Here is a 14,922-nt window from a genome sequence, read left to right as displayed (position 1 = left end):
GATATTATAAACATAAATTAATGATTACCTAGGTTTTAAGAAACATGTGTCTGGAGGGGAAAGTTTATTTTGCTTTAAACAGTTTCTGGGAGGAGCATGAGTGATCTACACCCAGCAGTACATCCAGAGGGAAAATGGAGGGAAATGCCAGTCCTCCGCAGGCAATTCCCAAAACAACATCTCAAACTAGATATGAAAGGAATAAAGTTCAATCAGGGACAAGGACAAAACAACACAGGCATGCTGACCCTACACAGCAGAAAGACAAAGACTGAAACATTCCAGTTTTATTACAGAACTAATTTAGCAAAAAATCTGGCATAAACTCAGCAGAGCTGTACTGTGGGAACCCACATACTCTCATCTGTGCAAACCAAAGTTCAATACCAGAGAACCACTCACTCAAAGCTATTAACCTGGCAAACCCTCTTAGTCATAACTATCACCCTGTATGTCTAGATTGATTTTGACTATGCATCAAAATGAGGGGATGAGGTCTTCATACAGTCTTTCATTAAAAAATCCATCGAGGACTCTTCTCATCCTACTGGAGATCTACATGGAGGTGTTGCCTATCTTTTTTAAGAGATCAAGATTATGTTAAATTAGATTTTGTAGTGTCTTTTATTAAAACACTACAATGAAAATGCACAGAAATATACACAATTTCAACAAACAACCACTTCCTCAATAACTGGAATTCAGATTAGAATTTAAACAATGTTTACTTTTTGTTCCTACTTTTTTTAGTGCAATCCACCTTAATACTTAAAAACTCTCTTTCTTAAAGATGTATTTTTAATCTTCTGCTCCTGAAAAATATGTCAATATTTTTAATGATCATGCTATAATTGTTCTCTTCAAACAAACCTTGAACAAACAATACAAGGCAATTCCTGCCAACTCTCTGACCACAGGTCAAAGAATATAGTAATCCTGTATTTTTAGCTCTTGAAGATTTTTTATTGTTATGTACTCCTGAGAAAAAAATCTTTAGCAGTGATTACAGAACAACTGCAGTTCAAACCTCTAGGCAACACATAACTTGAAATACACAATGTCTTTTCACTTCTTTTATTGCCAGAGACATTATTTTCAAGTTTGCCTTCAATACTACCAGAAGTACATTATTACAATCTGGATCACAGAAATTTCAGTTGCCATGCACACAAAAGAGCAAATGATCATAGAAACAAAAGGAGGAGAGACATTCTGGAATGTGCTGGATTCATTTTTTTTATCTAATATAAATGAAATCTCCTCTGAATTTGACAGTACGGACAACCTCTGACAAAATTTATTGGTTTTATCTACAATCCTAACTGGACCTAATTCCACAATAAATCAGATGCAGAATCAGTGAAAGTAGAAAATCGTGACTGTGCAGACTCTGCAGGACAGACTAAAGATAGATACCTTACCTCCAGTGCATGAGAGGAAGGCATCTGAACTGAGCTCCATCAACAGCAAATGTGTACACAGGATAAAAATACTATCTGTAAATATTTAAGAAGAAAAATAAAATCAAATTTTGTTTCCTCAACATTGAGCCTGTAAGTACAGCTGAACTGCATTTGAAAGCTTTTCTCTCCTTTATGAGGTATTAATAAATAATCACCATAACACTCTAAATGGAAGAAGCAGAAAAGCTCCAGCTATCAATAAACTTCGGAAATGTTTGAAGAGTTATTCATTTTGACTAAACTTGTTATCCTGCTAAGTGGAAGTAACAGTCTTAGTTCACTGCTTAGAATTATAAGATGAATCTAGAAGGTGAGTGAGCTGTTTGAACTTCTCACACAATACATTCATTCCCATGTACTAGGCTGGAATCAATGAGATGATTCAGTGAGGGGGAGGGGGGTAACGAACAACCCAAATTAAAAAAACCAAAAAAACAAGAAACAAACAAAAAAGAACACTCCCCAGAAAACCAAGGAAACAAACAAAAAACCAAAAACCGTAACAACCCCACACCCACACACACCCACACCTCTGTTTGGGAGATTTTCTCCCCCCCTGAATATCATAAGAGGAAAATAAAACACAAATCAATTCTATCTACCAAGTCTAAGATATTACTGAATGCTTACTTCAGACAAACTTCGTTGAGATCATTATATTTAATAAAATGTTTTGCATAACACATGAGCAAGAGACAGATTGAGATAGAAGATTTGAAAGCTTCCATTTCAACTAAAAGTCTTTCATAAAATTTAAATTCTGCTGTTTCCAATACAAACCTTGTAACATTAGGCTCATAGTAGGGCAAGTTAAAAAATACTATATTGCAAAGAGATTCTGGTTTAGAAATTCTAGAACTCCTATGAAGTGAAAAAAGTAGAAAAATATAAGTGCAAGTGCTCTCAGAGAAAAGGTAAGCCATGTACTGTCGTCAACTGTAGGTTACTTGGATAAAATAAGCCTGGATTTTATTTAAATAATCCTGAATGCTCTATTATGCATTAAGCTAATCAGTGGGAATGCATCTGAAGATTTACTTAACTACACAATCTTCTTTTTCTTTTCAGGGCTGAAACTATATAAAAATTCTAAAATAAACTAAAATACATTATAATTAAATACTCTACTTAGTAATCTGTACTTTTTACTTCTGACTTTCTACTTTTAACCACTCCTTGCTATCTGCAATATTAAAAAAAAAAACCCAAAACTCTTCAGTTTCTAATACTGAAAAAAAAAAAAAGCCACAAAGAGCCAAAAAGCCCTGTGCAGTTTTTATCTGCTCACACATCCAGTGTGATGTCCCACAACCTTTTTACCTTTGGTGTTGTTCAATGGAGAGACTCTTTCAGCTGGTGCTTTTTGTGTGTTCCTCCAGCTGCCCAGTGGCATGTTTTCCATGACAGATGCTCTGGCTTCATTCTTAACATATGTTCCAGATGATAATTCCATCTTCTTTTCTGGATAACTTTAGAGCCAAGGGGTTTTTGAGCTGTCTAATGAATCTTGGCATCTGTTATAAATTCATTCCATTTAATACATAGTATTTTTCTAAGGCATTTGCTTTCAAAGGCATTTAGATGTCTGTACCTTTGTTGGATTTCCAGCTTTCAAATCCATATGTTGTGATGGAAAGCAATATCTCAGTTGAAGTTTCACACCCTGGTCTTTAAAACATGGATTTTTATGACCGTATCTTATTTGGTTGGTAAATGAAACTGTTGCCTTGCCAGTTTGTAATACTAGCTCCTTACTGAAATCCCCAGATGACAGGCACCTTACTACCAAGATATATATAAATTTATTCCTTTCTTGTATTCTTTTACTTTCCGGTGCAGACTTTCATCTGGGAGTTTTAAGGGGAAAATGTTATTTGTCTATATTTTTTCCTTATAATTATATAATAGCATTATAAACAAAGCACTCAAAAAAATAAAAAATAAAAAATAAAGGGTTTAACTTCATCTACTAAACAATGAAAGTCAAGGATGCTTTGCAGCATTACAGGAGTTACTGCATTTACCATAGAATTCTTGTTTGTTTCGGACACTTCATGCCTTAAGTAATTAAAAATTAATAGTCCCTGCAATGCAAGCTTTCAGTATTTTTTTTCTGAAACCCTATCTCCACGTTAAAATTTTCTCCATTTTATAAATCCTTGATGTTGTGTCCAGTAACAGAGGTACCTCATTTCCATACCAAATTAACTCACTGTCCCAGCCTATCTAACCCATCTTTTAAATTTCTCTATTCTTTGTATCCTTCCCATTTTACCAATCTCAACAGGCTCATCAGCTGTGTAGAGCCACACAAATATTGTAGCATTTACCAGTAACTCTTTCAAACAAGACCAGAGAGCAGCTGTGGCCAAGGGCAATGTGTAACAAAATTACTGACATATTTTTATACCAGAAATATCCAGTAAGAGTTACAGTATAAACCAAAAGAAAAAAATATCTTGAAAACATTACCAATTTTTCAATTTCTACAATTTCAAACTAGGAACAGAATCTCTAACTACAGTAGAAGCTGAGACCATCAATGCATATTTTTCTTTCAGAAAAAAGAGTGCTGCTCAGTGCAGCATGAGCATGAAAGGCTATTTCCTTGGAAATTCTCCTTAAAACAGATTCTGAGAAAGTTCTCCTGATCTTTAGTGCTCTTGGTACCTGCTTGATACCCCAGGCTCCCCAGTAGCTCACACCATTCTACAGTTTAAAAGAAATATCAATACAGTTAAGATTTACAAAAAGACACCTCTTTTCTCACAGTGAGGACTTAAGTAAACTTCACATGCTTTACTGAGTTCTACCTTCCTGATTCTAAATCTCCAAAAGGTTTTATGCACTCTGAAACCTTTTGTGCTTCAGATGGCACATTTTCAAACACCATTCTCTTCCTATTGGGTGTGCTTTGAACAACAATACTGTGTTCCTCAGACATTGGTTAAATCATGATGCATGGAATTTCTCAGTAGAGAGTAATTGCTAATATTTATCTATTCTGAGGAAAGATTAAAATAGATTAATTTCTTCCTTTGTGTGTTAAAAAAATAAAATATCACACTCTAAGTGAAGAAATACAAGCAGATTTTTAAGGAACTCTAAAGATGACATCTTTAAATGTTAATCGGCAAAAGACAAGAGATCATGGTAAGCCACCCTTTCTATAAACCATGCATGCAATCAATATAAAACTTTCCTCTATGCTAAAGCTACAAATATATTGATATCAACAGCTCAGGAACCACAGATGGCTTTTAAGGAATATAGTGGATTGCAAGAAAGGAAAGACTATTAATATGCCAAAGCTATAATGCAGAATTGTATTTACTACAAAACAAACAAATCCTTGCTGTGAGGTAATTTACCAGTGACAATTATTTCACTGAATACAACAACCTGTAGTTTTCTATCCACCAAAATTCATAGAGATACTTTCCTTTCATAAGGAAAGGTCAGACACACTCTGGATGACTACACAATGATGCTGCTGCACTCATTTTGCCTCCCAATAAAGAGCCTTTTTGTCCCTATTTATTTTATTCTGCTCTGGAGTATCAACTTGTTACCTTTTTTACAGGAAAATTCATTACAACAAACCAACACAAATTTGGATTTTATATTCTTATGCAAGAATACATTAAATTATTGAAATATGTTCCTCAAAAAGACACAAATATCCTATGAATGTTAGAATTTTTTAGAATGTGACCTTATTTCAGCGGGTCAAGTTTTTTTTATTGAAGGAGGAGGATAACTACAGTAAAGTATTAATATTATTATTGGTATTATTATTACTACCTATCTACAGCAGATTCTTTAAAACCACACCACCAGTGCACTCAACATCTGTGTGATTATCTATTAATGACTACACGGACACAGAGGAAGCTGGCACAAAAAACACATCTCAGACAAATACATTAGTAAGTATTACACAGCTATTATACACCACAAATAACATGCTAGAACTGTTTTCCCAGCTGTCCATTTGTAGACTTAATAATATCTGCAGCTAACTTCTTGGATCTTCCTGGAGAGGATGTAGGGGAACACAAGGTATTTGAAAGAATCCCTAGAACCAGCTGGTTTGGTTTCATTTGGGGCTTTTGACTCTTAGTTTGCCAAGAAAGTTTTGTATTTTATCTAATATCAGCATGGTTGTTCACAGAGCTGCAAATAACAGCAAGTCCCCGACTCCTCTGGAGCAAGGATAGTTGGAAAGGGAAATGTTCATCATCCCTACATAAGCCTCTTTGTGCCAACAGCAGTTCCACATAATATCCTATGCACTTGGTATCAATTAAAAGGATAAGACTCTGAGATTGAAAACCATCCAAAGGGATCTTAAATACAATGTTTACAACAAAAATTCATCTTAAATATTCATGTGGAAGTTGAAATCATAGAATGTGATCCTTCTTCAGACTTTGTTATATAACCAAGCAAACCCAGAAATGGAGTATTGATTTGAAAGAATGACATTCAGACAAAATCTACTTTGTAAGAAGTCTACCTAACGTAGAAGAAAATCTACCAGAAAACTCAAGATTCTCACAAATTAACATTACCAGAAGTTTCACTGATTGCCCACGAACACACTATTAATATTTTGAACTCTGAAAACCATCAAATATCGTTTTAATCTGGAGTAATACCTAGAAGCCAACAACTCACTAGCCTCATAAGAATTCCTATCTATCATAAACCTTTAGAGTTTTTTGGTTAAAATACTGTTTTTAAACACCTTTCAAGCTATAAGCACAAGAAGATTACAAAACTACTCTATTATTTAGATAAAGGAACCATGTAACGTCCTTTAAGACATTAGCCTGAACATTAGTTCACTCTTCCGTGAAAAGTTTCTGTTTGTTTAAAAATGATAAACACACAGGAATAGGAATTAGCTAACCCTCCCGGTGGCATTTTTAAATTCAATCACATTTAGGACTAGAATAAATCAATGGTCCTTTTCTAAACATGAATTTCAAAGAAAACCATCTTGAAATACAAACTAGTCATGCCACAGTCCTGTGGTAGTGACCAATATAAGTTTTAGGTGCAGTTCTGTAGCCAATTCACTCCTGCAAAGGTGGGGACTGCCCCTAGCAGGGAGCTGTCCTGTCCCTCCACTCTCCCATTCCTGTGTTTGCCAGCTCTACTGTTTGTGCAGCTACACAGTGAATCAGGTCAGGGAAATGATCCATCTGAAAGTTAGCTAGGACAATAAAAAAAGATTCATTTTCAGCTAGATAAATTTCCTGGCATGATTCACCATGTCACCATTATGAGCACAAGTGCCAACACAACCAAGCTAGGGGAGGACATGACACTTCCCCCATTTCAGCAACAGCTTCCACTTAAGTTTCAAGTAAACATGGAAGAGCATCAGGGGCAAGTTCACAAGTTTCTAATTAAAATATAGTAGCTGCTGCTGTTTCTCAAGATAAGAATAAAGTTGTTCAGAAAAGTTTCCAATGTATTAGTCAGCATGCATAAACTGGCATGATATTAAAAAAGCCAACACAGTTGAAAACAGAGTGAATGCCAGCCTCAAAGTAAAGCAAAAGATACTATATAGAAGCACACTACTTTGAAGGAATTTTTACATGTGCAAAAGTTATACCATTAATCCATCTGCAGTTTCATGAAATCAAAAGCATGCAAGCATAGGCAGAGATGCTGTGATGTTCCTACAGATTACACTCTCCCAAGGACCATTGTTCAAGGGTTTCCTCCAGTCTCTCTGGAAGATGCCTAACAAAAAAACTAACCTTAAGATTTTTCCATTTTCTTTAACAAGTTATCTCTTTGTATGACCTAACAGATTTTACCTCTTCCTCTGCAATGTGTCAGGATAAACAAAAACAAAAAAAATCCACTTCTTCTCATTCAGACTAAACTTCAGCTATTAGATTGATTTTGCTTCCTGTACAGAAATTATATTTCAATTATATAAAATTATATTTTTAAAAGCCTGAATATTGTAATGTAAGGTATTTAGGAGTTTCACAAAGATAAACAAACTCACATTCAGGAAGTCTCTGAGGTGAAGTAACAATACTATTTCAGATTTATCTGAGGGAAACTGTGACTTGGACAAATTCAAGTTTCCACAACACTGAGTGCCAAATTTAAGGTACTATTGGCCCAGTTTTTTATATAATTTACCATCTTACATGTCTTCCTTCACTGTGAACTAGGATGTCTATAAATTTATCACAACCAAAACCACAGAACATTTGTATCAAGTATCCCTCAAATCTCTTGCTGGTGGTGTGGTTCTCAGTACCTCAGCCTAATTAGCAGCTGTGTGAAGATTGCTCTGGTTACAGCAGGTTTCTTATTGTGGCAACGTTGATAAAAGGCTATCAGGAAGCTGTGCCCAGTAAATTTTTTTGCATTTCAACTGTTCAAATGTAAATAACTGAGGATTACACAATTTGGAATTTCAATGCAAAAATGGTAACAACTAATGAATCAGAGAACTTTCGAATTTTACACAGTAAATATGCTACCATATTGTAATTCAATATTTTTGGGAAGACTACTCCTGAAGTCAGGACAGTCATCAATTTCTAAGTGTTCTTCTGAAGATCTAGTAAAAGACAATGTGTTTTCTTATCAGTGTTCTGGCATCTACACATTCATTTCCTATCTTCCTATCAGTTTTTAACAAAGCACTCGCTTAGAAAGCAAACTACAAACTAAAAATTTACAGTATATAAATGTCAGTTGCAGTGATATGATTACAAAGAAATTTACTTAAGTTTTTATAAATAAATTTACTTAGTTTTTTATAACAACACCCTGATTTGCAAGGGAAGGAATCAATAATAACGTAGACTAGCTGAGAGCTAGAGTAAGAGTAAGTACTAGTCAGAGATGGTATTAAAGAACGCTGGAAAAAATGAGACTAGAGGTACACCATGACACATAAGGAGTATACATCTGAAACAAGTCTCCCAATTATCAACTATTACAAGTTGTGGCTTACACTGTGACCACCATTCCCACTGCCGAGGAGCTCTCAAGTCCACAGGGACACACATGACTGCATCCAAAGCAAAGCTCTGGAAATGTTCCTATGTAGCTTGAACCAAAATCTAAGCATGTCTCAACAGATCTGCCTCTATTATCCTGATGAAGTCCTACCCTGGGAAGCAGGAATCCCTCCCAGAGCAAGTTAAGGTCTGTGATGTTGGAACTAAGCAGCGTTTTGCCTGCAATTAAGATTAAACTGCTCTCAAGAACTTGGGAGATCAAACAGATCCCACTCGCTACCAACATCTTTCCATGTTTTAATGAAAAAAAAGTCTCTTGTTTTGTCTACAATGCTCATGTAGAGATGCTCATGAAGGGTCAACAGTTCCTCTTAGAAAACAAAAGACAACCAAGATAGCACCGAGCGGTTATAAAACCTTCTTCCCTGGTCTTCTCCCTAAAGTTTCTTTATTGAAAAAAAGCTTATTTTCAGTGTCTCAATCTGCAGTCTCATTTGTATCATGCCCTAAAACTCTGAGGTCTTAGTCCAGTCCTAGAACTTTTTCAGAACCTAGTTCCAAGTCACAGCTGCTGACCTCAATAATGTTTTTGACGATTACAGCAGGGATGGTATTAAAGAAGTGGTTCCCACAGAGGCATAAGCTGATTGACCTAGCTGAGGTGAGAACAAGTACACAGACTGCTTCAGAAATAAAATAAATCACAAAAACTTGGGAGATTTGTTGGACTGGCATGTAGGTATATCAAGAGAAGATGATTTTTTACAAGGTATCAAAAGTTCTGGTGTTGCAAACATATTATCCTTACAAAAACAATGAAGTAACACAAACACAAAGGAATTTCCAGTGTAACCAATGTATTACAGCATGCCAAAGGTATTATACAGCATGACTATTCAAGCTTCAAATAAAAAGTAGAGGTTTTAAGAAACAGAAAACATGTATTTGCCAAATGTTTCCTCAAATTCTTCCCCAACAGCATCCTTTGGACATTTGCTGGCCATGCAGTACTGCCAGGCCAAAAGGGTTTTGAGCAGGAAAAGGACCCACAATGAATTGTTAACATCTTGATTCTCTAATCCCTGCAACAGAAAATGTCCAACCAAGCTTGCTTCTTTAGAAGTATTACTCTCACGGGTAACTAAGTAGTGTGAATAAGAGAAACCAGCATGAATGGAGAAAAGCTTCAGACCATGTGCAAGCAGGCAGCATTCATTATACAGGAAATGGAACAGACATACAAGAACATATAAGGCCACTGGGTCCAGAGTACTCCAAAACACCCATTGCCCAGGTATCTTCCTGTGTAACAAGCAACCTGCTGCTGTCAGGAATAGCAAAAGCACTTTTCACATAACTCAGGATATGCAAAAGCTTTGAGCCTAAAGTGATAAGCACCAGAAAAATGCCTTACAAGCAACTGCAGGGAAAACAAACAGAATTTTAGCCACTGTCATCTACAATACATGTATGAGAGCTTCGTTTTTACTGACGAGAATCAAAACTCTACAACCATTTAAAGGCTTGCAACAGTCTCTATTATAGCTACAAGGAAACACAAACAAGTTTTTAAATCTGAAGCTTAATCAACTATGCACATTTATCTAAACTGCCATTCAACAAGGATATTACAACAAGGATAATCTTGAGACTGTTTAAAATACTTTGTGTTTCACACTTCAATTTCTATTGTAAACTTCTTTAAGAACAGAATTGGTAATAGAACAAGGTAGAGAGCTGCAAAAATTACACTCACCTATGCACTACCTAAAAAGTATACAGAATAAAGTTATTTAGCAAAGAGAGCACCTCATCCTAGTTACATCAAGTTTAAGATTTTCATATGGTTCTGATCCTCTTCAAGGAAAAGTATGGAAAAAAAGGTTATTCCAAAAGGAAGATCTTGGTAGTCAACTACAAAGTGAGCAGGACAGAGAAAGGGCTCAGAGGCCCTCCTCTCCTAAGTAGGGTAGCTGCAGGAAAACAGCATCTAAATACAAAGATCTCTGCTCATAGTGTATGTGGGGAAAAAACAAAACAAAACAAAAAAACCACCCAAGCAAATAAAAAACAAAAACAACACAAACCCAACAATAACAACAAAAACATACAAACAAACAAAAAACACAAACAGTACTGACTACAAGCAACTTTACAGATTTACTTAGATCCACTTCTACACTGAGTGCAAGATACAGCAATTTCTTAACAGGGAATTTAAAAAAAAAAATCTGGGAATTAAAAAATTAAAAAGTCTAGCTACCATATAAGGCTATAATAAAGGTCACACTACCATTATTCCTTCCGTTGGTCTACATGGAACTATCCCTTATAAAATCATACATTTTGTTGGACCTTCACATTTTGCATTAATTAGAGTAGAACAACCATGATATGAAAGGATTAATTATTTTCAAGTCGTTTATCAATCAAGACTTTACTTTAAACTACTATTTGGTAAGACAATTAGAAAAAAAAAATTCAATTTCTTCTACTTTGTGCAGATGTTTAACATAGTCTATTTAAATTTGTCTTTGTTAGAGGTGTGTTAAATTGCTCAGATAATTCAGACAATCTGCAAACAAGATTTCTGACAGGTTGTGAATAATGCTCAATTAATACCATAACTTCTGAGATTAATTTTCCAATCAAGGCATTTGTGTCCCCATTAAAAAAAACATACAAAAAAAACCAAAAAAAAAAAAAAAACACAAAACCAAAACAACAAAAACCAATGGAGGAAAAAAACCCTCAAATATACCACATGAACTCAATCTCCAGAGTGTCTTTCCAAAATTAACATCTGTTTGGTCTTGGTTCAACTGTAAAACCCAATGTCCACTACCCTAAGACTATAAATAATTTGTACTTTAAACAACAACTCTATTACTATTTGGAACAATAGATTTATTCCACTATGCTATTTATTCTTCTTGAAACAAGATGTAACAGTTGTAAATATTTTCCACACAGTTACTTCTCAAAATCCCATGATACCTGCATCATATCCTGAATCTCAAAAATGAAAACCGAGCAGAGTTGAGTCAATCCCATCACAGTAAATCAAACACTTTCTATGAACTGTATGAATTTAGAAATACTAACACTACTTCAATTTTAGATGCTACAAAGTTATGAAAGGCATTTTTAAAAATGAGGAAATAAAAAAAAAGAAAAACATTGCGTGAAAAATCTTATTGTAGTATTTCAGTGATACATATACTATTTACAGGACAATCTCATTACAGGAAAGCTTCATGACATCTGCTTTTTTACCACCATCTCATTACATCAAACTTCTTAAGTTATTACAGTTAAGCCACAACAATTTTGGAATTTGGTTCCCTCTCTATGAAATTGGAATGTTGGTCCATGTACCACGTGAGCCATGTAGAGATTGCCATGGCAAACTGCATCAGCCAACGCACCATAGCAGAACACCAAAGCCCAAACAGAAGTAAGGCAATGAAGTGTGGCAGCACCAGCACTAACTCAAAGTGACAGTATATTGCTTTGTCTTTAATGATTTAGCCATCATGTTGTACCTTACACACTAGGTATATCCTCACCAAAACCTTACTCTTTCAATTAAAGACAAAGTTAGCTGACACGTTAAATTTAAAACTGGGTCCTGCATCTGTGTCAATTCTTCCTTTGTCCCTAATGATCTTTCAATAACATGGTAACAGAAACTCCTAACTCTTTTCATATGCTTAAATTAATTGAAAATCTGTGCACAGGTTATATATAAAGAAATTAGGTTGCAATTAAGCATAGTTATGAAAGATTTTAAATCTAATTGTTGTGACTATTATAGAGCACAGACAAGGTCAAGTTTGCAACTCAGAAAACTCTGGCTTTAAAGAAAAAATACCACATGAATTATATGCATAAAACTCACTTTTGTAATGATACAGCCCTAATCACACTAGGCATGTTCATAATGTAAAACAACATCTGTTTCCAAACTGATAAATTAAAAACATATCCCCCTCTGCAAATCATTAAATTTAATTTAGTAAATACAGTAAAAGCATGTTAAGTAAAATTAAGGTACTAACTTTTACATAAATTTAAAGATACTCTGCAAAGCATTGTCCTCTGCAAATCCAAAACGTAAAATTCATTTCCGCAATTGCTGCAGAGTGCTTACACTAACTGCAGTAATGTCAAATATTTAATTTCTGTGTATCAGCAACAAAGTTCAGGTCACTCTGTTTAAGGTTTTTAGTCAAAACTGCTCCCCTTTCATCTGTATGCATTACAAGGAAAAATGTCAGTGTCATCTAAAAAGTAAATTCAAAGAAAGTGTATCTCTCTCCTCACCTGGCTACAGGTATAACTGGAGAACACTGAAAGGAAGAAAAATTATCCTCACTGAGCCAGTGAATTGCAAAAATATCTTTGCAGCCACATGTGGACACAGGGCATGAGCTGCTTGGTTCTTGTCACTGGAATTAAGACAGTAAGTTACACTCATAAAGCCATTCTTACAGAATACATTCCCACTCCTCTTTTGCCTGAGCAGAGACTCTGCTCTAAGGAGACTGCTCTGCTGGGTCCCCACTTGTTCAAGTTCTGATGTCTCACAGGGATCTGAATCAGTACTTTAGTTCAGATAAGGAAAGTGCTTTTGCAGCAAATCCTCCCACCACCCTAGTTAATGTACTTTCATCAGCTGCTTGAAGCAGTCCCGCAGTGCACAAAGCTGGTTCCTTTCAGATGGAACTAAAAGCCACACGATGTATGCAGGAGCACTACCACTGCCAAAGGGGCACAGAAGCAGACAGAAGCCAGGCCAAATTAACACCCACTTCACTTTACAAATGCACTAAGTGTAGATAGATATCAAGTCCCCATCACCAATTACTTCATTCCCCAAATGTGCTGGGCTGCATTACTTGTCCAGGCACACACAGTCTCTGTGCTTCAGGGTCTCCTTTCACCCGGGACCCAAGGTTCCCCAAGTTTCCCAGCCACTGCTTCTCCCTGGGTCTTGCGTCTTCTACTGGCTCAAGTTCTCACCTCCAGCCTGTCATCTCTGCTCGTTTGTCCTTTCATATACAACATCTTACTCTTCCACAGTATTATCTACTCCAAACACACTGAAACTGCTTCTAAAGAGTACTCAAAGCCCAAGTATGATCAATCTGCCATTTCTTAACTTTTGAGTAAAACATTAATACTTTAATGGGTACCTCATTTAGGCAGAAACAGAAAAATAGGTCTTTGAAGCCACGTAGCCTCACAACTGATTGTTCAGTGCTCAAAGCAGGCTTAAAACCTCACAAACATACAGACCTCAGCCCTCTATTACTGACATGGATATAGCACTAAGAATAATAATAAAGCAAACATCTTTTCACTGTATTTCACAGCCATTCATGGTGCCCTAACATACCCTGTCTTCCCTAGCCTCTCTCTAGCAGAGTCTAAATTCAGAGAGAAATCCCCAACTCTATTTTCAGTCTTCCCCTCTCATTTCTACATTGAGTTCACCTAACTCGCCTTTGTAATGGCCCATCTCATTAGACAGCTCCTCAAAACCATTTTTCATCCCAATACCTTCAAGTCATCTTCATACTCCTGACTGGGCTGTGAATCACAAAAGCAAGCTGGATTTTTTTTTCCCTTTCCTTGTATCACAAACCATACTGACTGCTGAAAGGGACAATTTTAAGAGGTCCACGGCTATAGGCACATGACCAAGTAATTGAGAATAAAAGAAACAGATTAGTCAACTGAAGCAGCCCAAGCCTCTGTGTTCCCAGCAGGAAGGGTGTGCAAGTTTTATTTCTAGGTCAATTGAGTCTGGAGTCTCAGGAATTTATGCTGCACCGTACACTTGGCTCAGAGCTGCCTAAAGGACCAGTCACTGAGGCTGGAATTCATTCAGTGTCTGCCTGGAGAAGAGATCCCACACTCACCCTTCTCCACTAGAACATGGTTTGCACCTGTGAGCCAAGCCAATGTGTATCGTGTCGATGATGGAAGAATTCACTTTAAAACTGTAACAGAATGATCGCTTGTGGAAACAAGACAGCTTTACCCAATCCCATGATGCTTCTTTACACAGACAGAGAATATTTAGCTGCCAAATAAGTGTTTACTGAGTGCATTCTCAGAATATAGATTAAAGCTGGATACTTTTCCTTGGCAAAATTTAACAAATACACTTAGCAACTTTGATATTCTCGCTCCAGAGCAAGGTCAGAGTAAAAGTTGTAATTATATGAAATGTATGACCATTGAATAAAATGCTTATGAATTCTTAGCATTGTGAAACATAACCATGCTTTTCCTTTTGTTTTCAAAAGCAAACAAAAGAAACACTTTGACCCACCAACAACCAGAACAAGTCAGACAAAGAAAATTAAGGACACTATTAGATGCAATTAAAAAAATTTCCACTGAAACCTACACAGTTATGTATAGTAAGAAGAAGAAAACAA

At 35.9% G+C, this 14,922-nt stretch overlaps 1 protein-coding gene and 1 long non-coding RNA gene across 11 annotated transcripts in view; one reads left to right on the top strand and one right to left on the bottom strand.

The window, feature by feature from the left end:
* AKT3 (AKT serine/threonine kinase 3) overlaps window positions 1–14,922 on the bottom strand; it is a 146,170-nt gene that overhangs the window by 117,138 nt on the left and 14,110 nt on the right. For 4 of the 10 annotated variants that reach the window (XM_085575547.1, XM_021550423.4, XM_085575548.1 and 1 more), the window contains one exon: window positions 1,422–1,496. The exons of 2 other annotated variants lie outside the window; for them this stretch is intronic. In XM_085575547.1, the coding sequence (XP_085431673.1) occupies window positions 1,422–1,496 (75 nt within the window). Of the gene's footprint in view, window positions 1–1,421; window positions 1,497–2,783; window positions 2,978–14,922 lie in introns of those variants that run through there. 4 more of the 10 variants (XR_014953834.1, XM_021550421.3, XM_085575546.1 and 1 more) reach the window with 3 other exon arrangements.
* LOC146767970 (uncharacterized) overlaps window positions 1–14,922 on the top strand; it is a 38,636-nt gene extending 23,714 nt beyond the window's left edge. The window contains exon 2 of the long non-coding RNA XR_014953835.1: window positions 1–14,922. This exon is cut by the window's left edge and continues 16,287 nt beyond it. This is a non-coding gene — a long non-coding RNA (uncharacterized LOC146767970).

The sequence above is a fragment of the Lonchura striata genome, chromosome 3 (genome assembly GCF_050655825.1).
Source record: "Lonchura striata isolate lonStrDom1 chromosome 3, ASM5065582v1, whole genome shotgun sequence".
Taxonomy (NCBI): domain Eukaryota; kingdom Metazoa; phylum Chordata; class Aves; order Passeriformes; family Estrildidae; genus Lonchura; species Lonchura striata.
Note: the sequence above shows the minus strand (reverse complement) of the source record. Positions and strands in the feature narration are given on the sequence as shown.